A 25,583-nucleotide genomic window follows, 5' to 3' on the forward strand; every position below is an offset into this window, starting at 1 on the left:
TAATAAATACATTCACAAATACAAATGTAAAATCACTTCATAATAAAACAACACAGTTGTATTGTTTGGATTTGGAATGTGTTTGGGTTGTTTTATTAGAATAAGTTACTAGGCATAAAAATAGCACTGGAAACAAGCATATCTCATCAAAAACATGATAAATGAATTGAAAAAGAAAGAAGTGGAATAGTTTTAAAAAAAAACAACAAATAGTAGTGTATATGGTGAACAAAGTCATATAACTAAATTACTCTCAGATTTTGTTAACAAACTCTCAGGTTTGTTATCAGTGAAGTTCCAAAATCAAACGATCACCATGCTTACACTAAGAAAATACTATGAATGAATCTTAAATACAGACAAATGAATATGACTTGTTTTTCTCATGTTAATTCAATCTAGGACATTTTATTTAAAAAACTTATGAAGAAAAAGGCATTCCAGAAATTCTCTTTACCTAAGAGACATTGTAATAAACCATTCAGTTATTGAAGAGCCAATACAAGCATCAGTAATGCTTAATGAGGAGACACTCAAAGAACAGTACAATCTACCGTCAGAGGTTACCTCGACTCTTTCTGATTTTCCAGTGGTCAGTAACTGTTCAAAACAATTTGCTTCTAGATGTGTACTGGGGGAAACCACATGAGAATCACTGTGTAAACTTCAAGGGTAAGTTTAATACAAACAGAAGGCTTCACTGTGATAGTAATTTTAGATTACATAAGTGTAATAATGTCTCATATTTTGAAAATTATATAAATACAGTAGGGAAAATAGCTGCTTCTATATAATAAGATAATAATAATATCTTATAAGATGCTTTCATTTTAGCAAACTAGCATATGGATTTCTTTCAGATTCTGTTGAAGTGATCCCTTTTTTTTTTTTTTTTTTATAAAAAGGTATTTATTACCATCAGATTGCAACACACCAGTGCTTTCCTAGAAAAATATTCTGCACAGGAAACCATATGAGAACTCTTTACCCTGTCCTGGCAACCCACTTCTATCTACACAGAAACCCGTGAATGCTCCATATCCATGATCCACTTGGATCTTTGTGCTAATGCTGTAAGAGTGACACAAACTGTACAGCTGCTTTAAAAGCTTTAATTTATGAGAAGTGCATTCAGAAGCAACCTCTTCTCTAAGAGCACAGTAAAGGAAGACTTCAGCAGCCAAGTAACAATCTTGAAATTTAAATAGTACGTGATCTAGCCTGAAAGTAAAGAAAGAAAAAACAAAGGGCCCACAGTGTTCTAGGGAGAGGCTACAGTTGCCTCTGAAGCCTACTCAATTAAAAATTAACTTCAGAAATTAGCACTATAACGCTGTCAAAAAAATCACTGCATCAGAACTCAAAGGCATTGTTGAACCCTGACTCATTCAACCACCGCTCGTCTGAGCTGCTCAACAGAACACAGTGGAACCTGCACACCGAGAAGAGCAAGGCATCCCAGCCTGCATCCTCAAGCAGAATTTACATGACTTCCCTGATTCCTGTAAAATTGTTTTCAGTGGAGATTATTAATTTCTTTGTTCATGCCTCACTGTTCCAACAGCAATCAATCAAAAACTACTGGTATTTTAAGGACAGGAAAGTTAATTTACTATTTCAAGCTTTATTGGCAAAATATGCTAATAGGGATGGAACTGACAACTACAATGGCTATATAAATATTTCAGAAAGCATCTAGTGTTTGCATCAATCAAAAAAAGGTATTGAACTATTAATGTTTGAGTTGTATATACATTACTGGTTATAAATTCCTGATTAATAGCCTACTTATAATAGACTTAATCTGACAGTACAGAGTGGTTAGACTAAACAATGCATCCATTATTTCACATATAATTCACAACGTGTCTGAGTGTTTAGATTTTTTGTTTGTGGGTTTGGTTTGGTTTTTTGTTTGTTTTGGTTTGTTTTAAGAAAAGTAGCTCTTCTAGATCAAACACATGGCTAGTGATTTCTACTACAGGGGACATTACAATATGATGGCAGTGATTTAGCTTTATTTTTTGCAATGTTTTGAAACACACAGACCACAGATGTACCTGCCTGGGTACAGAAAGCTCCCTTATAGGCATCAGAAGCCACTACTCTCTCAAGGCTGCATGTTTTTAATGTGACTTGATAATGATATTTTGAAAAGAAGACAGAAATTAAAAGTAAATTTTATATTGCCATACACTAAGAGAATTGGGGAATGAACCAATGGACTATTTTCATTTATTGGAAATTAGGAGATTTAATTGGGGAGCATTTTTATATATCCTATTTTTTGCCACCCCGCTGATCCCAGGCTGCCTGATGTATGAAGTAGTTGTAAAATATTTCATAACTTGCTTTCCTTTGCTGACATGACAGCGTCTCTGTAGGAAATGCAAGATTTACATTGTAAATTTACATTTATCTTAGAAAAGGTAAAACCATACCAAAATGCAAAACCAAGACCTGAAGCCACTTTTGATCCTTGAAGCAAACACTGCCAATGAATTTGGCTGTCCCAATACTTACTTAGAGGAACGTGATCATAAAGTCACACCTTCCTGCCCCCTCAAACATGCTAAGCCTGTGACACAAGTCCTGACAGGAAAGCAGGACTTGCAGGTCATCTCTGGTTCTCCCTGCTATGGACAACAGAATGAAGAGAAGATGGACAGTTTTCCTCTACTCTTCCATCAGGTTAATAAATCAAAGTAATGCAACCCATAAAAGAAGGAGGCAGGTGTTTTTCTTTGGAATACAAAAGTGGAGGGAAAAGGGAGAGAGGAAGAGATTTCTTTCCTGTATGCATCTCACACATGGCAAGTCCAAGCTCTGCTGGGAATATTAAGAGGGAGTTAGCATCCCAGAGACACAGATTGCTCTGTATTATTCTGATCACCATTTTTAATTCTTTCTGCAACAAAGGATGTAAGCCAAGCTGCCAGCAGATGCTTCTTGTGTCAACAACTCACTCCTTACATCACCTAACATGCCCCCAGGGTGATCAGCATTGACAGACCCCAGTGCTCCTCCCCACAGCCTAGCAGAGGAATCAGAAGGCATTGTCTGGTTAAATTCCATTTCTTGCAAACATCACATTTAGATGAATGATGTACATTAATAGTACAATTACCAGATTTCCACTGCTCTGAAAAAATATAAAAACTGTCATTCAACACAACTAGCACTGAAGTTATTTCCTTCCTCTATTCTAACTTATGTTAACTGATTTTTTTTTTACCAATTCTACATTGCTGAGAAATAGGACAAATGTTGAAAAAGAAATGCACAGCTCTTCCTCTTTTCTTCTTTGTCCACATATATAGGGTAATTTTAGTTTGTTTTTTTTTATTATTATTTCTAAGCATTCTTTATCACATTTAAAAACATGAAGATTCTCAAAGACTATTTTCATGCTGTATTTGTTGGCTACTAAAGATATTAGTGGGTAATTTTTTTCTCTAAATCCACTTTCTTTCAAGTGCTTTAAAGCACTTGAGCATATTTCCACTCTACTTCTAGTCTACACAGATGGGACAGAGCAGTTCTGGAGCAGTCACTGCTCCAGACATAGCACTGAGCTTCCTGACACCTGCTGCTTTGTGCAAGGAAAACCAAAGCATACTCCCTCATAACTACCTAACATACTACTAGTTCTGAGACTCCTATTACATGCTGCTATCACAGCAGTTACCATGCCAAAAACAACAAAACTCAAAAAAAAAAATCTCTGATTGCACTCAGTAGGTTTAGCACCAAAACAGTAAAAAGGCTATAGGAAAAAGGAGATGTAAGAAAACTCTTTGGTCTGCCTGTTGTCTTTTCCATAGACCAAGGTAATTTTGTGCAACTCACCTTCATATCTACAGTCAGATTTCAGTCTCTATTCCAGTTCTTTACAGGTTTTTCAACAGAGTTAAAAGATTTTTTTTAATTTCATGCTTTTGTGATGATCTCAGTTTATAATCAATCATAGGGAACCCTAAGCAGCAGCAAATTGTTTTAAAGACTTTTCTATATCATGGCAGAATTATTCCACATAGTGGTACTGTCTGATTAATCAGAATAACTAAAAGCACTCACCAACCAGCAGGGATTTTCTAATTAAGACTCTTTCACTGTACTGAATCAGTTTTCAAATAAAAAATTATTATAAAAATAACTTGACTGAAACATGATAGAAGTGTGTAGGAGGGAGAGGGGGGATGTGGGTGTGGAGGGGGGGGATAGTTCTAAAATCAAAAGTATATGAATATTTTATTTCTAGAGCTTCCAAAGTGGCCATTGAATAATGACAACCTGGCCATTGAATATAATGAGAGACCATAAATAGCAGAAGTATTGAGATAAGATCACAGTATTCCCTAAGAAGTCATGTTACCTTTGGAAGTCTTATGGCCTGATTTTGCAAAAGCAGAGGATGATTCTTTGGGTGACATCCTAAGCCTGATACTCAGCAGATGGTGACCATCCATCTGTATGGCTTCTCAGGACAGACAGCCAGAACTCACTCACAATTTTGAACAATTTCAGCCGTATGAATCTCTATGCACATCACAACCATTGCTCCTTCTTCTACCTTCACATACCCTAGCTTCTTTTACTCTTTCCTTTGCTCTCTGGACTTTAGTATCTCTTTTCTTCTACTGACTGTGTTTTAAAAAAATAAATGAAAAAAAAGGGATGTCTTTGCTGTCCTAATACACAGGCTTGTTACAGTCAGAAAAATTTTAGTGTGGTGGCAATTTATTATTTTTTTCAAATTAAACTGCAGATATAGAATACTGAATACTTAACAAAATACTTAGCCAAATCTCACATGAACACTAGAGAACTGCAATGGATGGAAATAAGGATAACAGATAACAATTTTTGTATGTGAAGTAAAAGAACATTCTGTAATAGACTATTGAGTGCTGCAGCTTTTTCTGTAAGTATAATAGTAATTCTGCTGACCTGTACATGATGTTCCTTTCAATGTCCCCATTTTCTATTAATGCATCAATGTTTGTGTGGACTGGGCAAAATAAGCCTCTATCTTTTAAAATATGGGCTCAAAAAAGCCATAGACATGTCAGAGAACAGTATATTTTATGTGGCAACATCCCCCTAATCATTCCCTGATGATTAGCAGTCATATACACAGTGTTACTGTACACACATAGGCAGTTTCCCAGACTTAACTTAGGCAAGATGGAGACACAACGTATCAATAAAAAAAAAAAAAAAAAGTGGATTCTGTGTCCAGCCATCACAGGGTATCTGTGCATGCCATACAAAATAGGATGACTATTTGTCTGGTGGGAGTACATGTAGCAAACAAAGGGCAACCAAACAGGGCAAGGGGCACAGCTGTTCTGCTCAGGAAAGACAGGAGCAGGGGGAAGGCCAAGCAAGACTGGTGAGTTTGGGACTGGCCTGCTTCCTTTGGTGGCTACTTGTTTTGGGTAAGTGGGAGTTTGGTGACGCTACTCCGAGCATTTGCCAAGCAACTACATCTTAATTCGCTGCTAAGCACCTTACAAAGGCACCATCCTACCTACAGCAGGGGGACAACAATCTTAGTCACTGAAGCAAAAGATAAGCTAAACTAATAAAACTTCTAAAAACTAACATGTTAAGCTCAATGTGCCAGCCAAATTCCAGAAAGAAACAATGCTACTGGCTGGTGCACAATATATGTGATTACCTGCTCAGGGGCAGAGAAGTCCCTAATTCAGACTGACACAATCCAAAGGGGTTGTAGCCAATGCTCCTCTGTAAAGAAAATGGGAAATAAACAGCCTAATACCACAAATGGAAAAGGCAAACCAGAAAACTCTTTTTGTTCTAGATACTCCTAAAAATTACAGATATTAAACTGAAGCAAAAAAACCCACCCTACCTCAGTGTTTTCCACTTGTTCCAATTAATTCAGGCAATAACAAAGGAAAATGCATTTTAGCCCCTTTTATGACTGACTTTTTTGTTTGTTCTGTGGTATCAAAAAAATAATCCAGTTGTGCCACACGAAATATGGCTACAACAAAAGGCCTGCTGGGGTCTGGAAACATGCCAAGTGACACAAGGTTTGTGTACAAAGATACAAGAGGTTACACGAGAAGCAAGATCACTTTGTATTTTACCAGTCTTCTGGAAGAAATTCGTGAGTCTTTGTATGGAATTGCTTTGACAGACAAGAAAATAAGTTAATGGTAGTAGAAAAAAGCAGACTAAAAATAGTCTCTGTCTCCCAAACAACTAGAGGCTTTTTTTGCCCCTCCCAAGAGAACTAGCAGAACATAAGGAAGGACTGTATTTCCTAGGATCCAGACAATTCATAATGGAAAGGAATGTCAATTACAGCATAGAATATCATAACTAATAAACCATTTTAAAAGGCAGCAGTCCACAGCAATCTCCCAGCAATCACCAATGACAGCAAGACCAGGAGCAGAGAATAAGACAATCAGAGCTCTCCCTGCCATCACCATTTCAGCTTCACTCCTGCTTTTGTTACTACCATAACAGCCATTTCCATTGTCTGGCTAAACTCATGCCTTACCATGAGAGGTTACATGTGGCAAGCACATTTCTCTCTCTCTCAGGATTTTTTATTGAGGTACACAGAGAAAAATGAAAGAGAAAACAATTTCTATTTCTACTCCTTATTTTTCTCTTGTGAAATGTGTTTAGAGAATTGTTTACCCAGAGTGAGTGCTTGGTTGGATCATGGTGGATTGTTTGAGCCTGAGAGCCAATCTGGGCTCTGGAGAACAGGGTCACAAGTTGTGAGGTAGTTAAATATGATAGTTAGAGAAAGTAGCATGTAGTATTTAGTATCCTCTTTTATACAGCATATTAATGTATTATAACATAATTATAATAAAGCAATCATTCAGCCTTCTGAAATAGAGTTAGACATCATCATTCTTCCCATTAGGTTCACCAACATCTACAACAGTTACACAATTTCTTATTAAGCCAGCCTTCCAGTCCAGGATATTTTCCTTATTGCAATGTTTCTGTGGAAGCTGGCTGACTACAAGGCACCAGATCTTCTCCCTGCTTCCAGCAGCTAAATCTAATTTAAAGATGCTAAAAATAAAAAAGGCTTACATGTAACAGTACTGTTCAGAAAACAAGAGGCTGTATTTCCTGCAGGGAGAGTATTTAATCAGCAAAGAGAGGAACAAAAGTACAATACAATAATTGTTTCACTAGTATTTCTGCCATTTGCAAACTTTCTAGCAGTAGCTACCCCGCTATCAAAACATTTTGACAACTCTTTCCTCGTTGGCTATTGAGACAGCAAGTACAGGAAACATAACATGGAGAAATCCCGTCTTTGGGCAACCAGTTTAGCTATTGCCCCAGTGACCACCCATACTGGACACCCAAGACTATTCAGAGTAATTTACAAATTCTGTGATGGGTTGGTTGGGTGCAGGAATCAAAACCAAGTACAACAGGAAAACAAAACATTACTTTGGTAATATGGAAATTTTTCCTTAAATATATACAGGATGTCTATAAAAGCCTTTTTTTTTCTCTGCAAAGCACTTCACATTGACATTCCCACTAGTATACGCTCCTATATGATCTCAGAGTCTCATCTTAACTAAATATCTTAACTAAATATCAAAAATAAGTGTTTTGTAGCCTATATTAGGAAATATTCACCTCCATGAAGGTGCAGGGAGACAGCAAGTGTGGGAACCTCAAAATCCTACTCAGAGAAAGGAGCCCCCACCCCAAACCCTCCCCAGAAAACGAGACTATATGCTAAAGTTGATAATATGGATTTTATTTAATGATGAAAAGAAATAGAAAAGGGAGGGGGAGCAGTGGAGAAACCAAGTGAAAAATAGTCACCACCTGTGGATCCAGTGATATTCTGATGGTCCTTCTTCATCCTGGTGGGGGTCAGTGGTGGGGGTCCCAAGGTTGTTCAAAACTTTTCACTATTTATACATCCTAGCAAACAAAGGAATTAATGCTCATTGACTACACAGTTATCTTATTCTGTTGGCTAAATTATTTCCTCACCTCTAAGGCTAATAAGTCCACATACTTATTCTTTGTCTTCTTTTGAGCTGGTGGGCTGTGAGTCCATGGTTGCAATCTATCCCTGCCAGAATTACCTTTTAGGGAATCCGAGCTGATTTCAGCACAATTGCCAAGCTGGCTTTCCTCGTGGCTTGTAAATCCAGCATTAGTTGTGTCCATTACCAGTGATAGATTCTTCTCCCCAAGCTTTCCTATCATACCCCTACATCTGAGATAACACCCAGACAATAGTATCTCCTTTATCTTATCTCAAATTCCCACTGTGGTGGCTTATCTTACAGTCCAAGCTCCAGTTATCCAGCCATGGTGGTTTGGGTAGGAAAAAGTGCTGGAGATCAGGGGGAAAATGAGATAGAAGGCATCTATAAATTGGCATTTGGTTCATACACTGGTCTGGTCACACCCTGCACCTGATCAGCACAGTCTGTCCCACCTTCTCATTAAACTCCATTTCCAACTCTTCTCATGGGTGAGGAGCTCTCTCCTCTGTGGACCTGTGAGCAAACAGAAATCCAAGAGCAGTAACTGGGGAAAGACCATGGGACATCAGGGCTAATGCATCAGGATGGCAATGGCTGGAGAGACAGAGAGTGAGCATTTGTGTGGGTGTGTGTCAGTGTGTGATCACCACTGAACATCAAGGCAGACCAGCCAGCAAGTAGGAGATGCTCAGGAGGCAAGTGTTGGTGTGGCCATAGGTGTGGTCCAGGTAACCACGGGGGACAAGAGGGCTCTGAAAGTTGGCCAGCAGAGGACCAGGAGCTCCAACTCAGTTACTGGAGAGAGTCATCTACATCTGTGTGTCTGTGTGTGAGGCAACTGGGAGACAAGAGGATCCCAGGCCAGCTACTGGGCAGACTGGGAGTCTAGGACCAGCTGCTACAGAGTGATCCATATTGGCTTATATATCTGTATACTTATATATTTTATACTGATGGACTTTCATCCTGAGCAGCCAGAGAGGCGAAGAGGACGAGGCCATTGATACTCCTTGTGTCCGCCTGAATGCTGCATTTCCTTTCTGTGTCAGTCTGTGTGGTAACAGGCATAGATGTACTGTGTGCCTCTTGGGAATGCGTGCTCAGCCTTGCTATTGCTCATTCTGAGGACATGGAGCTGCAGCAGGAACACCTGTACTGGCCTACAGGATTCTGCAGCACAGCCAGCACCTGTTGTGGAGATGTATACAATTTCCTAGATCTTGAAAAATGTTCCTCAGTGGCAAACGTACTTTTTCCAACATCACATAAATAAGAAATTAAAGATTAACAATAGAATAAAACCCTCATTTAAGAGTTCATTATGACACTAAATGAAATCTGCAACAGAACTAACACTATTTAAAATTCTTGCTAAGTGCGTGGGTTCATTCATGCCTGAAATACTTACTGCCCATAACATCAATACAAAATCTTGTATCTAGATTTTCACAGAAGTTCAAAAAAATCAAGTGATATACACTGGCAGGTGTTTCAGCAACTGTAACTCACAATAAAAAGCAAAACATGACATCCAGTCACTTAGTTAAAGAGCTGGCGTTCATAGCTCTCATTAAAGTGTTCACAGGGGAGTACAGACAGTAAAATGACTGGTGTGAATCAGTTTCTCCCTAAATAGTAGCAGTCTGCAACTTCCTCATGAGAGGAGGCAGAGGGGCAGGCACTGATCTCTTCTCTGTGACCACAGGATCTGAGAGAATGGCCTGAAGCTGTGTCAGGGAAGGTGTAGAATGGATATCAGGAAAAGGTTCTTCATCCAGAGGGTGCTTGGGTACTGGAACAGGCTCCCCAGGGAAGTGGACACAGCAGCAGAGTTCAAGAAGCATTTGGACAATACTCTCAGGCACATGGTGTAATTCTTGGGGCTGTCATGTGTAGGACCAGGAGTCAGACTCGACAATCCTTGTGGGTCCCTTCCAACTCAGGATATTCTATGATTCTAGGTTGAATGGGGTTGGTGTAACATCCTTGACACAGATGATTTTTAGAGACATTGGTTAACCCCCCAATACATGTCTGAGGAGCTCTTCATCACACAGTATCCCCACAGTATCAGGCATGCACATTTCAGGTATAAATCATTGCATCTCACACTTCCAGGCCAGGTAAAGGGCTGTTTTCCCAAAGCCTCTCTTTTAAAAGGCAGCAGCAGTGCTACCTGAAGGGCCTGTCAGCCAAAGCCACACAAGGCGCCTCTGCTGAAGCCCAGGGAGAAGAGAGGTCTCCATGGCAACAGGGGCCCCAGCACTCTCACAACCCCTCTTCTTCATCCTTTCCTCAAACTCCATTTTTCTTCAAAGAGAATTGCTTAATAGTTCAACTGAACACATATTAAAAAAAAAAAGCATAACATCTATTCCAAGCAGACTTTACCAAGGTGCATCCTGAACTGAGCTTAACTGCTGCACAGTTCATGACTCCTGAGGCTTAGAACCACCCATACAAAACCACAGGGGACAATTATTACTACAATGTTATGGTACTGCAATATGTTGTTACTATGCAGTTAGTACTACATGCAACCACCTCTCATATCATCATTTGCCTGATGCTTTTTAGACTTGATTTTTTCTTTTTGCTTTGCCAAACACAAGAATTTTTTTCTTTTTGATTTGCCAAACTTTATTTCAGCTAGTCAGCAACTAAATTAATCTATGCAAAGTCCCTGGTTTAGAACTTATAAGTGTGATACCCGTGAAACAAAACATCCTAGTTCCCATCCCCAAACCTTTTTGTTTCTTACCCTCAGGTGACTCTACCTTTTTTGTGGGCACAGCTATAAATTTTAGCTGGAGCTCTTGCAGACATGATCCTCATTCTTTAAAAATTCTCTCAGTCTAGCTTTGAGTCATGTATCTGCAGTATTTTACTGCAAGATTCCCTGCTCCATTCTTTACAGAAGATGCCTATGGCAAGCTTTACTGGTAGCTATTCAAAGATAGATATTTATTCCTTATGCTAACACACATTTGCCTTTATAAACATGTTACCTAGGCTGTCTTACTTCAGGTTTGTACCCCATGAGGGACCTATCCCTTTAAAAATTAGTTGCTGCAACAACGCCATTTTACACCTCTCTGCACAGATACCAAGACAAGGAGAAGATGATCAGTTTCAGGGGCAGAGAGAAACTGGGAAATCCTCATGGAAAGGGATAAGCCTGTCCTACAGGACACTGGGAAGGCAGAGGTTCAGTTTGCATTATGATATTGGACATCTCTTTCAAAGCACATAATTTTCCTTCAATGTATGGCTAGAAACCAGGAGGTAACCAATCAACCCATGGCTTTCCAAAAAGTGCTATAATCACTGAAATAGAGTTGAAACTTTAGCAGACCATCCTCAGCCCTTCCAGTTAAATTTTCTTCTGTACAGGACAGATTTAGGAAGACAAAAGAGCAAGGAACATAGAGCCTAATTCCTCAAACCTCAAATAAGGCACTGATCTAAAAGGTCTGGGAAAGTTCCCTGGATTTGGGATTATGTGGGATACAGCTAGTAAAAAATGCATAGAAAGTAAGATGTATATTCAGTCTGGGATATTAGGACTGAGGATGTCTCTTTCTCATTGTAATTTGCATCAATTTTGTGCTTGTGGATTTTTTTCCTAAGCAACTGACAATAATTACTTTTTTAAAGAAATTCAGTTTTATATCACATGAAAATTGTGAACATACTCAAATAGCCTCAGGAGCAAATGTTGATTCTCAGATCTTGGAAATATGAAAAGAGGGAAATTTAAGTTAGATATATGGAAGAATAAACTGTGAGGGTGGTGAGACACTGGAACAGGTTGCCCAGGGAAGTTGTGGATGCCCCGTCCCTGGAAGTGTTCAAGGCCAGGTTGGATGGGCCATTGAGCAGCCTAGTTTAATTAAAGGTGTCCCTGCCCATGACAGGGGTGCTGGAACAAGATGCTCTTTAAGGTCCCTTCCAACTCAAACACTTTACAATGGGATATAACCTTACCTAAACCTGACATGACATGAGCATTCACTTATACCTGTCAGTAAAAGCACAACTCATAAGCGCCTCCATTTATCTGCTGTGACTTTATATGCAAGTAAGTAAACTGTGGGAAAGCCCATGTTCAGAGAGAGAGCCCACATCCTCATCTGCCTCAGAACTTTTATTTCTGGTCTTCCTTTCCCTTTTCCTGAGAAGGTGCTATTGTCCACTGCATTTCACCCATCATTTTTATCTCCCTTTCAAACTAAGCTCACTGTGCACACTTGTTCCAAGAGCTCTTTGGAGACCCTCTTCATTTCCAAGATCTCACCCCACTGCTCGCACTCAACTGAAAGAGGCAGCAGCCACCTCTAGAGACCTCTCCCCATCAAAACTCAGAAGTGATACACTCTATTTCATCCTTCAAAGCTGAAGTAATAATTAGTCTCTGCATACTGATTCCTTCTAATGGCAAGAGGAAAATTTACCTTGCATATCAGTATTACTGTACTCCTATATTGACTGCAAAACTGATCTCAAGAATCTTCTTTGCTAAAAAGAAAGCTATTAGAAATTCAGTCACTTGGAAAGGGAGCCCTATGTCATCCCAAGATTAAAACAAAGAAAAAAAAAAAAGTCTGACTCTTCCTTGCCTTCAGCAGATATAATGAAACACTCAAAACAGCACTGTTCTGTCATATCACAGTGAGAACTAACACAAGAATTTATCCTAGTGTTCCAAGTCTTCCCACAGGTCTCAAATAGAGGTCTTAAATGGGAGAAAAGAAAACTATAACATGCATCTCTCTCACAGCTGACAACATTCTTCTGTGCAACAGGGACCTAAATTAAATTCACAATACTAATGTCAGACACCTGTAATCATTATCAAGACTGAGTCATATAGGTTTGTTTCATTTCAAGCTGAAACTAAAAATAATTTCTTCTTTTAAAAGGGTAATGCTATTTTATCAATAGCAAAGTACCTTGGGCGCACACTGATGGTGTGAAATGCACAAGCTGCACATCCACCCAAACCAGAAAGGATTCAAACCCACACATCCTACCCCTGAGGGGCATAACCCTCATCTCAGGTTTTAGGGAGAAGGATAGTCTTATCCACCTACTGAAGGGCTGCCCCTCTGCAAAGAGGAACCTGGGACTCACTAGAACAAAGAACTGCTATTCTGCAGCTTAACTGGGGGGGCTCACCTGATGGAGAAAAGAGCTGGATGCCACTCACGCTCTAAGGACCATGGCAGAGGATAAATGATAACTTAATTAACAGCATTTCTGCAAGCATTAAGTGTGAGGCAGTTGTTATCCCTTGCTGATGCAGAGATACTGTCCAGCAAGTGAACATCCAAATCTTCTCGCATAGATGAGAGATGTGGCTTTCTTTCCATTCAGTAAAGAAGAAGTAGTAGTACATTCATTGGATTGATATGGGAAGACATTTTTAAAGACTCCAAAGTTTTCAGCTGTTAAGATAGTGTGTATCATAAATGTTTTAAACTAGCACTTCAGGGACACAGGGAGACTAGTAGCAAAGGCTACTAGTTTCAAAAAACCAGTTTAAATTGGTTTTCATCACTGTAAATGCATGAGGCCCACTGCTAACATTTGTCATGGCACTAGTGCATTTTCATAATTAAAAAAGTATATTATTTCCTCCCCTGTTTAGCTCTTTGATAAGCCTGGAAAAGTTATTGATCTGGAAGTTTCATCAGCCTCACAGCCATCCACTCAGCAAATAAACCCCTTGTGACATGTTGAAATGTTTTCTCCATGTCTTGAAAACAAATTGCAGGAGGGCCACACCATAACTTACATTCATCCTGCAAAATTTGTACATATGGTATTTTTTTGTTGGTTGGTTGGTTTTTAAAAACTCCAAGCTGCTGAAGGAATGATTACGTGACAATATCTGTTTTCTTCTTCAAATAATTTTGAAGGATCCATGCTCATGAAACTAAATCTGGACATGCCTCAAAATTTATTCTCTATAAGGTTCAAAACCCAAAAAAGAAAGAATTAAAATTCTCACTTTCCTCATCTAGTCTTCTTATTTTAGGACACTGTTTGCTGGCTATTGTTTTGTGCCAGGTACTATCCAACATACAGAACAACACAGAGTACCTATGATATTAAAAGTATCTTTTCCCCACACTACATGCTAAGAAGAAAAAAAGCAAGAACCATGAGGATTATCTCCACTGCACAGAGGAATAACTGATGCCAAAAGACTCAGTGATTTACAGTAATAGCCAGAAAGTACATTGTTGACTGGGACTCAAGACTGTTCCATGGCTATGCTTACCATCTTCTTAGAAATTATTTAAGTGATATTAAATATTACCAAAAGGAGACAGATATTAGAATTTATTACCATGACCACAAAAATGGACTTTAGCATTACTCAAGATCAGGAAAATCCAAAACAAATCCTTGATAAAATGAGCCAATGACCATCAGCAAATTCCTGATGAACTCCCTTAAGAAAGCTGGATGTTTTCTCAGTCAAGCCCTGTGTGTAAAGCCTTGAATGACTGAGATAGTAGTGACATTTTACTGAAATCCAACTTACTTATCTCCCAAACAGTGCTAACTTGACTCACCACAAGGCTTATTTTGCCTTGGTTTTTTTGGGGGTTTGTTTGTTTGTGGTTTTTGTTTGGATTTTTTGGGGTTTTTTTTTGGCTAAGAAATGCACACATATTCCTAACAAAACAAGTTGGTATAAGCATCAAGAAAGGAAATGTACACACATTACACACATTCATAAAATGACATAGCAATACCTTACTGCCACATATCTATGATTCCTACTGTAAGAGTCATAAGTAGGCAAGCTTGCACATGGTTATAAATATTTACAGTATAAAGTACTTCTAAAGGATTTATTTAGTATCTGCGAGACACAAATACCAAATTACTGCAGAGTGAAACAGAAATTCAGCAAAATTTATTTTAAAACACTCCACACCCTTGTTTATGTTAAAGAGAACAGATCCCATTGCAGCTGAAAATAAGCATGTCATTAACCCATCTAATTTTTGCCCGTTTAAATGCTGGTAGAAAAGGTTAATAAGTAATACATACATCTAATGTACAAGTTCTTATCCGTGACGAATACATTTTATAGCAACAACTTTTACACGTCAAAATCTACAAGGAACTTGAAATCATACACCCGAGGACCAGAAATGCAGTAAGAAGAGTCACGAAGGCAACCAGTGATGCTAGTTACCTTTTGGTCTGCAGTCCCTGACCGCAAGGATGTTTAAAAAAAAAATCAACAAAGAACTCCAGCAACTCTCACTCACCCAGCAAAGAGCCCACAAAGATGACAACCTGCACGGTGGTGGTGAAGTGCCGGTAGCTCTGTTCCTCGCCGTGCTCCTCGCTCTCCACGGCGCCCGCCTCGCTGACATTCCCGCCCTGCCACACCATCGGCCCGGCCGAGGCGTTCCCCGTCTCCAGAGCTCCGGTGACAGCCTGGGACGGGGCATGGTCGCTTTCATTCATCAACACCCAGCTTCTGTCGTAGCCCATGGCGAAGTTCCCGCCTTCCTTACTGCCGCCTAATAACACAGGTTGTCCGGCCCTTGTCTTTAGTGAATGAATGGATTCCACAGGTCAAAAGATGCTTCTGAGGATAAAGCCCGGTCTCTGCCTCTCGGAGGCATCTTCACCACATTCCTGTGTCCCGAGAAGCAGGGCTGGCTGTTCGCGTTTTCACCTTGTAAGTTATGACAGCCAGTAAACAAAAGCAGAAAAGAAGCCAGGGTTCTCCTTCCGATCAGCTGTGCCATAGTTTTTGCTTCACACCGCCACAGGTCTCCTCAGCATGTTTTACCGCAATATGCGAGAGGGAAGGAATCACGGTCCCCTGAATCACAGCCCGCACCGCGACTCATCCTCCCTCCGCTGCCGAGGGTCGCGGCGCGGCCGCCGCGCACACGCTCGCACGGCCGCGGACTCACTGCACAGCAAAACCGGCCTGCAAAAGTGGGGGGCCACCAACTCTGTCCCCTCACTCCACTCTCAGCGTTGGCTCTGGCTTTGCTCACAGCCCTGAGAGAGGAAAAGCATGGTTTTCCCCGTGGCACATCTGCTTCCGCTCTCTCCTCTGCTCCTGCCCGCTCCCTCCCGTCTCTCTGCTGGCTGTGCGCTGCGCTGGACGCCGCGAAGACCCTTGCACAGCGTCCAGAGAGGCCAGCGACTGCTCAGAGGCTGCCCCGGCGCTCCCGCTGTTTCTCGGGGGAAATGAACTGGGGTTTGAATCGCAAGGCGGGGGGCGCTCGAGCGTCCAGCGAACCGAGGCGGCTCCGTACGATCCCTGCGCGCCCCGCACTGAGCGCGGCTGGCAGCGACACCCCTGCTCCTTCGTGCTCCCACATCCCGGCGCGGGCCCCGAGCCGCTGCGGCCCCGCGCTGCCAAACCCTGCGGCGATCCCGAGCCGGGCCGAAGCAGGAGCCCCCGGCCCGCCGCGCTCCCCAGGGCGGGCGCGCCGCCATCACGTAACCGCGGCCGCGGCGCTCGGCGGCGCCGCCATTTCGCTCGGGGGCTGTGGGAGCGGGCGGGCGCGTTTTAAACCGCTGTTTTGAAACAGGTCCCTAATTCTGATGACAGATTTTCAAAATACGGTGCTGGGTTCTACATATGCATGTTACTTGTTAAAATAGATCTTTTTCTAGATGAATAATTTTCCAGAAAAGCTCTTCAGTGGACGTAATAAGTTGTGGCATTGGTGGTGTGCATCCGTATAGTGGGTACACGCTTGCCTTTAATTTGGAGGCGTTGTGGAGGTGCTAGTAAAAAATTAAGCCAAAAAGGTTTTTTCAGCCACTGGCCGCCAGTCTGGAAGTGCCCCGGGAAGAGAAGCTATCCATGTGCTCAGCCCCTACACAGCACGGCTTCCTCAGGACCCGACACCCATGAGATGTGTTCCAGTGACATTTGCCCAGTCTCCTGCGATGTGAACTTTGGTGATGCAGGACAGAGCTAGGTGCTGTGCCATGTGTTCAAAGGCATTTGCTGACCACAGGGATAGGACTGCCATTGTCCTATCCCACCGCAGGTCCTGGAGGCTGTTGGCCAAGCCTCTGCCTGTACCTCCATGTGTTTGGGCCCAGTCATCTGCAGCCTTCTCTCATTCCTCTGGGAGTTCATTGCTCCAGCCACTTTTCTACTAATTCATGTCTCTGACTCACTCTGATTGTGGTCTCAGACTCACTCACCCTCCTACCTTTTCGTCTCACCCATAACTCATTCACTTTGTCCACCCCGTCCCATTTTTCCCCACTTTCCAAGCAATAATCAGCAGGTTTCACCATGCTTTCCCCTTATCTTTCCTTTCTTGAACAGGCTTCTTCCTCCTTTTGGATTCCAGCATTCTTGTGGCCAGTGTCTGTAACCAGAGTCTGACCTCAGTCCCTTCACCTCCCAGTCACCTGCAAGGTGCACTTCCTCACACAGCCATCCCTTTCTTCAGTGCCTCCATCGGTATGGAATGATGACCAAGGAGCCAGGCAATGCTTACTATCTGCAGCCTACACTGTGTAGCCTCTGCATTCTCTTTGCACAGATCTACATAGCCAAGGAAGATTGAGTTGGCTAAAGGAAGAGGTCCTGTGGGCATAGGATGGTCTGGGTTTGACTTAGGAATGGAACAGAACAGAAGTAAGTTGCATGACTGGAACTTTGAAGGACACCGTGGCCAAAAAAGAAATCTTTGCCTGATTAAAAGTCATTTAAATATAAAAAAACTCATACCTGCATATGCTAATAAGCTTAATGAAGTACATGCTACCACATAAATGACTGTATTACCCAATGCTCTGCTTAGACCATGCTATAGGTAACGTAGAAGGAGGGGAATCAGATCGCATTGTATGTAAGGAGGGCAGACTTGTTAGGAGAAAGACCCTTAAAGACCTCAGAGACAGTTCTCAGGCTACTCTCCCTCCATCCAAGCAGAGATGCTGTCTTGGTAAGCATGTACCTGCTATTATTATTATTACCAAAGTTAACACAATGTTATCATTAGAGCTCTATCATCGCAAGTGCATTTATTCAGACTTTGTATTTCTGTTGCCTCAATAAATCACATTATTTGTGAATCTGTGCTCATGGAAGTTCCCACTGAACACAACCAATGTGGTTATAATGTAATTATAACCAATGTAATGCCAATTTGGTTATAATCATAATAAGCCCAGCTGCATGCAGCCCCTCTGATCTCTGGAGACCAGCTGGAATGCAAGAGGTTTTATTTTCTGCCAGATTTCTTACTCTTAACACTCAGAACCTTTTCCCTCCCTCCTGCACTTCATAGGAAGACTGACTTCCCCTCACCATGCACATGGGGAAGTGAAAGCACATTCTCACAAATCATTTAAATTTTATTTGCTAGAATTAAATTTTAATGTTGTGGGAGAGAGTTTTAAATTTTGCCTTAAATCTTGGAAGTGAAGCTTCTGTCCAGATGCAGTCTGGCACTTGTGTGAGGCAGGTGGATGTTCATCGTATTCCAGTAAAACTGTGCAGATTTACAGAAGGTTAGTTAGCAAAGCCACAGCACTGAAAAAAGGTTGCCTCTTCCTCATCAAATTTTCACACTCTTGCTGGAGTACAAGACTTTTAAAAACAAATTCTCAGAATGTTTTTATGATTATGTTATTTTACTCTGGCTTTCTTCTTAGAAACAATGAATCATTATAGAAGTAATTAAGGGGAAAAATAGCTTGAAGTAGACATCTGGTCTCGAGCACTTCATCTTAACTGGTTAAAATTTTGCCAAGTCACAAAGTAGGGGAAAGTCAGGCAGCTTTAAAAGGCATACTGTTATCTGGCCCACCCACTGCTGTACAGTGTAACAGGGAGAAATTTCCCTTGTGATGGGCTGCATGCCCCACACCACATGCTTGGGAAGTATAAACCCATAATCACCGTTAAAGGAAATTTTGCTGACATTTCTTAGTTACTGCATCACCAAGTCATTCTTGCTGTGCATTTGAGTGGGAGAGAAGATGAATCTGTGGCCTAGACACTTTTATTTCCAGTCTTTAACGCAGGGAAACTTTTTATTTATTATATACAAATTGATAATGGCCAAACCCAACTGTACCAGAGGAAACTCCAGTGATCAGTTACAGTGCCCCAGGTCACAGATGACTGAGCAAAAGGTTGTCTCTGTTGTTGCTAGATAAACACTAAACAGCTTTGGTCATGCATTTCTCACCAAAAAGCAGGTGAGCTAGAAAGACTGCCACTAAAGATACATTGTAGGAATGGTGAGGAACAGACACCAGCATCACAATAGTGATACAATTTAACACTTGGTTTTTGTTTGATACTAACGACGTTATTTCAGTGCAACTGAAAGATAAAGTGTGCGTGGAACAAGCTTTCAATTTCAGAAGTACAAATTGAGGGCTATAGAAACCGATCATTAGCGTAAATGAGTGGTCTCTTTATAACAAAAGGTCTGTACTCAGAGGTCAGGGAGTAAAGTCAAAGTCACCAAAACTTCCTTCCTACGTCTGGGTGCGCGGTAGCAAGCTGCAGGCTACTGTAACATTTTTTGTTTGCCTGGGGATTACTTCACCTAATAGATAAGCTCGTATGTATTAATTTATTTGGGGTTTCTTTATGAAGATTCCAAAACTTTAAAGGCTCTCTCTTGTGGCAGTCCTTTTCAGTAGTTACCGTGTGAAGTGACCGAAGGAAAGCACATTTTCTTCTCTAGTTGTCACTGCTCCCCGACAGCCCCCAGCTGCCTCTCTCTGGCAGGTCCCACCAAGGACACCCGGCCTCGCTTTTTTGTTTGCAGTTCAACCAAAGACTGTTCGCCCTCCACCTGCTATTACTCACTACAGCAAATGTCGGTGGGAACCTTTCTGCAGTTTTCACAGGAACTTGTATCCTGCCCCAGCTCTACGTGAAATCTATACTGAAATCCATGGTTATTTTTTTCCTTTTGTAACTCTTTCTCAATATCAGTTGTAAAAGATCTACACAGTATCTCACTGTCTTTGCTGTGTGTCTCTGTAATGCAGATATACCTGGAGGCATATCTTGAGGGAGTTCAGACTGGACATTATGAAAGGTTCTTCACCCAGCGGGTGGCTGGTCATCGGAACAAGGTCCCAGGGAAGCGGCCGTGGCACCAAGTCTCCCAGAGTTTGGACAGTGCTCTTAGTCACACTGTTTAGTTTTCGGGAGTCCCGTGAGGAGCAGGGCGCTGCACTCGGCGTTCCTTATGGGTCCATTCCAGTGGACAAACCACCGAGCCGGGCCCCACGCGGCGCCGGCGGCCCCGGCCCCTGGCTCCTCCTCCTGCCGCCGCGGCGGAGGCGGTGCCGGGCCGCGCTCCGGCTCCAGTCCCAGGGCGGCAGGGCGGGGCCCGCCATGGCCGCTGCGCGCCGCCGCCGGCGCCGCTGACATGGCCCGGGCCAGCGGCGGGCGGCAGCTGCCGGCGGAGCTCGCTGCGGAGCCGCCGGAGAGTTACCAGCTGCGGCAGGAGAACGAGCTCCAGGTGCTAGAGTCCATTTACGGGCAGGACTTCCAGGACCTGCGGCAGAGCCAGGCCTGGAAGGTAGGGAGCGGGGTCCGCGCACAGCGCGCCGGACGCGGGGCGGAGGCGCAGCGGCAGGGCCGGGGCCGGGGCCGGTGCGGAGCGGGGCCGGACGGCGGCGGGGACGCGGCTGGCGCTGCCTCGCTGGAGCCGCTCCTTGTCTTCCTTGCCTGACGTGTCGCGGCTCTCGCTGCCTGCCCGTGGTCCTTCCCTCAGCCCTGCGACCGGCCACCTTTGCGATTGATTCTCGAGATAGAAGCGCTCGCTCTGTGATCAGAGCTGTGCTTATAAATTGCATTCTAAATAATTGTCAGGCTTTTTTAAAATTACCTCTTAATTCATTCCTTAACCTACTAATTACATACTTGCTCAACTAATTAATCTCGTCGGTATACATGATGATATTTACGTAGTTATTATATGCTGTGGTTTTGTCACAGTGCCTCTATTTCCATGATAATAATTTTGCTTTCATTTTTATGAGTGTGGGTTTTTTTTAATTACGGCTAGTTGATGCTCAGGCCTGGTACTCACTACTTTCTTCCATTTGTCTTTTGTGTCCCCATCAAATTGATATTTCCTTTCCAGCTGTGTCCATGATACTGTTTTCCTGTGTCTGGAGATAATGGTCACTGTTCTGTTCCACAGGTTCACTTTTACCGTTGTTTCTTTTTGCATTCTTTCATCTTGAATGTCTATAATATATCTTCTGCTTTCTTTTGTGTCAGAGACTTGAATTTAAATATTTTGCAATAACTTATTACTTTTTTTCTCTTTTTATGAAGTTTGGTAAGAACACTTAAGTAATTTGTTAGGTGTCCAGAAGTATTCACTCTGTATTGGAAGTCATATCTGATATCCTCTTCACTTGACATGTTCTCCTCCTTGCTAAAAAAGCAAAGGGGATAGTTACCATCTGTTTCTGTATTTGTTATTCCATGTGGTCTTACCTCCCTCCCTGTTTTTCGTGTTACTGAGGGCTGGGTTGTTTTGTTGTTGTTTTTTTGTTGTTTCTTTTTAAACCTAATTGAAAAGAAAAAGTTGGGAATACTTATATGGGTGTATTTTACTTTATTCTGATTTTGAGTAGGTGATTTGAGCAGGGTAGGGATGGGGAAGGTAATGCTTGTTAAAATTCTGGTTTATGGCAAAACACAAACTACAACTACAAAAAAAAAATACTGTCCATTTGTTTGGCCGTGTAAGATGTATATCAGTGTGACATTATGGCCTGTTGCCATGTCGGAAAGTAAAATAATGCCTGGATTAGTAATCTAAACACAAAATGCTGTTCTTTTAATGAATGCTTTAATTTGTGATATAAATAACCTGTGTTAAGTTTATTTAATTTTTTTCTACTGCTGTCTTACAGTAAGCAGAATACAAAAGTTTTATTATAGAACCTCATTTTTGCTCAGTCTGAATCATCTTTCTAATGGTTGTAACTACACTTATCTGAAGAATTTTTAAAAATATACTGGATAAACCATGACAGTCAGTGGATCATTCCACACGTCTTGAGCAGTGTCAACATATTAATGCATTGTTTGGATGGTCTAAGCTGTATTCTACTATAATATAGATTGAGAGTTGTGTGTTTTCATTAAAGCAAAACCAAACAACCCTTTTCAATCAGAAGTTTTGGGTTGTGTTTTAGGTACGACAGCCTCCTGAAATTAATTTAGTTCTGCGTCCTCAGGGATTGACCAGTGCTAATGAAGTGTATGCCAAAGTTGACCTGTGGGTCAAGTGTCCACATACTTACCCTGATACGTAAGTAAACATTAAATTAAAACCTTTTTCTCTGATTTCTGTAGCAAAGTGTAAGTTGAAAAGATGTCTAGTTTTATTCATCACTCTTAGTCTTGCCTTCTGCATGTCAGTATTAAGCCTGGGGTATTTTATAATATGCAACTCTAAACTTTGGCACCTGAATTGGATTTAGTCTTTTGTGCAATGGAGAATAATTGGGATGAGTGTGTCAGTGCAGACTGCAGCCCCAGTTTGTAGCTTGGAGGTACATAACCACAGGTGTGCCTGCCACCATCTTAGTGCCCTTGTTAAACTTCTTGAACTCCTGACTCTTTCACCTGAGACAGACTGAATCTCCTTTCTATTTAAAGCCATCTGTTGTTCTGTTTTTTGTTGGATTAGCTTTTGGAAGAGTTCTCCATAGAGAGTGTAGGAGTTGCAGGTGACCAGCCTACCCCAGCATTTTGTGTTGGCAAAACACAAAATGGGTTAAGTGTTGCTCTGTGCACAATTTTGTTTCGTCCTTATACCACTGATAGTCCAAAACATAACTCCCTTCAGTCCATCCATTTGTGCTGTGGCATGAGTGCTGTAGAAGGGAAATGCTATTCCTTATTAAGTGATAGCTCAGTTATACTCTGTAACAAGGATGTAACAACTACTCTCATTTTTTTTTGTTTTAGTTTAAAACAACACACCTACAGACATTTTGCTTGTTTATTTTATTTTAAATATTTTAAAATATAGCTGATACTTATTTATTGCATTTATTTCTTAGGTTTTATGTTATCTGTATATATAAATATATACTATATATATATAAATTTTAAACATCTAAATGTTGTGTTAGTAATGTTGTAAATGGCTTGTTCAATAAGTTAGTGGTTAAGAGCACAAATTACTAGATTCTGCAGGGTTTTTTTGGTAGTTCTGCTGTTAAGTGTTACCAAGAGGTAATCTGCAACTGGAAAATTTGATGATAGGGAATATAATACAGTGTTTCTGACTTTATCTTGTATATGTAATATTTATGTTCTGCTTATTTGAGCATTGACTAATTGACAAGTAACTATGAACTCCATTCCTTTTCCTTCACACAGTTTTTATCAACAATCTGTTGCTTTTTGCACTCAATTTTTCTAATGAAGACTTTTTTATGTTGCTGTCCCACAGAGTTCCAGAAATACAACTAAAAAATTCAAAAGGCTTGTCAAATGAGAAAATAAATGAACTAAAATCCAGACTAACTGAATTAGCAAAACAGCGCTGTGGAGAGGTAAGAACTTTTCACTTCCTTGAGAAGTATACTCTGGATCTAAATAGTTCTAAAGGTGTATGGTATAATATGGTGGAAAGCATCCACATTGGAAGTGTAAGTTTCATTGCTTCTAAGGAAGGAGGGACTGTCTTTCTTAGGAATGTTTCTAATTAATGAAAGTTCAGACTATGGATGCTCTCACAATCCAGTGCAAGTATAAATACTGAAAGCTTTGTTCCTGTTAAAAGGTTCACATTATTAGGTTTAAAGGTTCTGAGTTATCTGGCAGTATGAAAAGCAATGTTGACTGTAAAACTGAGAGCTTTCTGCACTTTTCAGATTAATTTGAGCAGCCTAAGAGACCATATCTGTTTAAGCAAACAGTGGTTACATGGGGAGTGTATCCATGTGATCTTGTTCACCTAACGTTGAACTGAAGGGCAGGAGGCCTTCGTTCCAACACCAGCTCAACACTTTGTAGTGCAGTCACTCCATGCCACTGTGCCTTTTTTTTTTTTCTGTGTTTAGGAGATACTTGAGTTTCCCTGGGACTGAGTAAAAAAGGGAAAGATGGAGAAACACGGGAAGCTTAGACTTTTTATCCATTTTAAGGAATTTTATACATCCTTGGCTGTGTATAGTATTAACATTACCTTTCTATTGTTGAGGACTGAAATGATTCAAAGAATTACAAGCAAAGAATTCCTGGTGAAAGCAGGGGTTTTGGTATGTTTCTTATCACTATTTGGTAATGTTGCAAGTGAACACATTTGAATAGCTCCATTTGTCTTTTTAAAAGTATTACACAGCTGTGGACATTATAACAGGCTGAAGTGGGGTAGTATTTTGCTTTCAGTTTCCCAAGCCTGTCAAGTTTACAGGTTTAGCAAGAGCTATCTGTCATTCACTCCTTCCACATCAAGCCTTTTTTCCATTTGAATACTATACTAGTATTTTGATTGCCATTTTTTTCTGCAGATACTTTGAAAGTAATTGTTTTTAGCCAATCACGTACTCTTCCATAACCAAGAATTTCCTCAAATTTTTCAGTATCTTTGGAAATTAGCAGTTTAATAAAGTATTCTGGAATTTAGAGCGTAGGGTTTGTTGTTTGCTTTTTGTTTTTGTTTTTGTTTTTTTTTTTCTAATGACAGTGCTATGGACAATTCATAGGAAGTACAAGGGTTAAATTCTCTAAGTAACCACAAAACCATGCAATATGTACTTGGTCTGCTCACAAATGACCACAAGAATTATTAGCCTGTAGGGCTTCCTAGTCCCAGTTTGACTTCTGATTTCATTGAAAGGACCTAAAAATATGTCATACATTTTCCTAATGTTGATTTTCCAAAGAGTCAATTTTTCTACACACGTTTGCTCCAGCAATGTGTAGATGTGGTTGTGAGTTACATGTATGGTACACATTTTGTATGAATGGCATATGCAGTGCTATCCTGAATTGCAAAAAGGGAGACAACTGTCTCTCTACCTTGACAGGTATTCCTTATTAAATTGTATTCTGTGATATAGAAAGTTCGACAATACCTCAACCACCTATTGAAACGGAGCAGCAAACACTCAGAGTGTTCATTAATGGAGTTTTCTCTTGTTTTTGGTGGTTTTTTTTTAAATACATGTGTTGTGCAATGATCGCCTTGCCTTCTGAATAGTAACTTGGGAAAGATATTCTAGTTGCATGTGTCAGATTTATGCATATGGTGCTGTTCTTTCTATTTTGAATTGCCTCCTGGCTTCATTCTTACTTTCAAGCAGGGGATTCAATGTTTGAGAGTCTTCTAAATGTCACCCTGTTACAGGTAGATGGTACAGTTTAATTTGTCTGACCTGTACATGCAAATCCTGCTCAGTGGTGCTGCTGACTGCACCTTTGTCCAGTACTATTCTTTAATTTTAGAGCTAAAATGGTCTCTTAGCACTGTGGATTGCTTGAATTAATAAGGGGATGCTACTAGACTGCTGAAAGTGTAAGCCCTGACAGGT

At 41.0% G+C, this 25,583-nt stretch overlaps 2 protein-coding genes across 2 annotated transcripts in view; one reads left to right on the forward strand and one right to left on the reverse strand.

Annotated features, from left to right (window-relative positions):
• Positions 1-15,563, reverse strand: part of GPR176 (G protein-coupled receptor 176) — a 30,239-nt gene extending 14,676 nt beyond the window's left edge. The window contains exon 1 of the mRNA XM_053946924.1: positions 15,317-15,563. Coding sequence (XP_053802899.1) covers positions 15,317-15,545 — 229 coding nt within the window. The 5' untranslated portion in view covers positions 15,546-15,563. The remainder of the gene's footprint in view (positions 1-15,316) is intronic.
• A 4,877-nt stretch (positions 15,564-20,440) lies between these two features.
• EIF2AK4 (eukaryotic translation initiation factor 2 alpha kinase 4) overlaps positions 20,441-25,583 on the forward strand; it is a 37,666-nt gene continuing 32,523 nt past the window's right edge. Inside the window, exons 1-3 of the mRNA XM_053944694.1 lie at positions 20,441-20,593; positions 22,230-22,345; positions 23,498-23,600. Of these exons, the coding sequence (XP_053800669.1) occupies positions 20,441-20,593; positions 22,230-22,345; positions 23,498-23,600 (372 nt within the window). The remainder of the gene's footprint in view (positions 20,594-22,229; positions 22,346-23,497; positions 23,601-25,583) is intronic.

This window comes from Vidua chalybeata, chromosome 6 (assembly GCF_026979565.1).
Source record: "Vidua chalybeata isolate OUT-0048 chromosome 6, bVidCha1 merged haplotype, whole genome shotgun sequence".
In the NCBI taxonomy this organism is placed as follows: domain Eukaryota; kingdom Metazoa; phylum Chordata; class Aves; order Passeriformes; family Viduidae; genus Vidua; species Vidua chalybeata.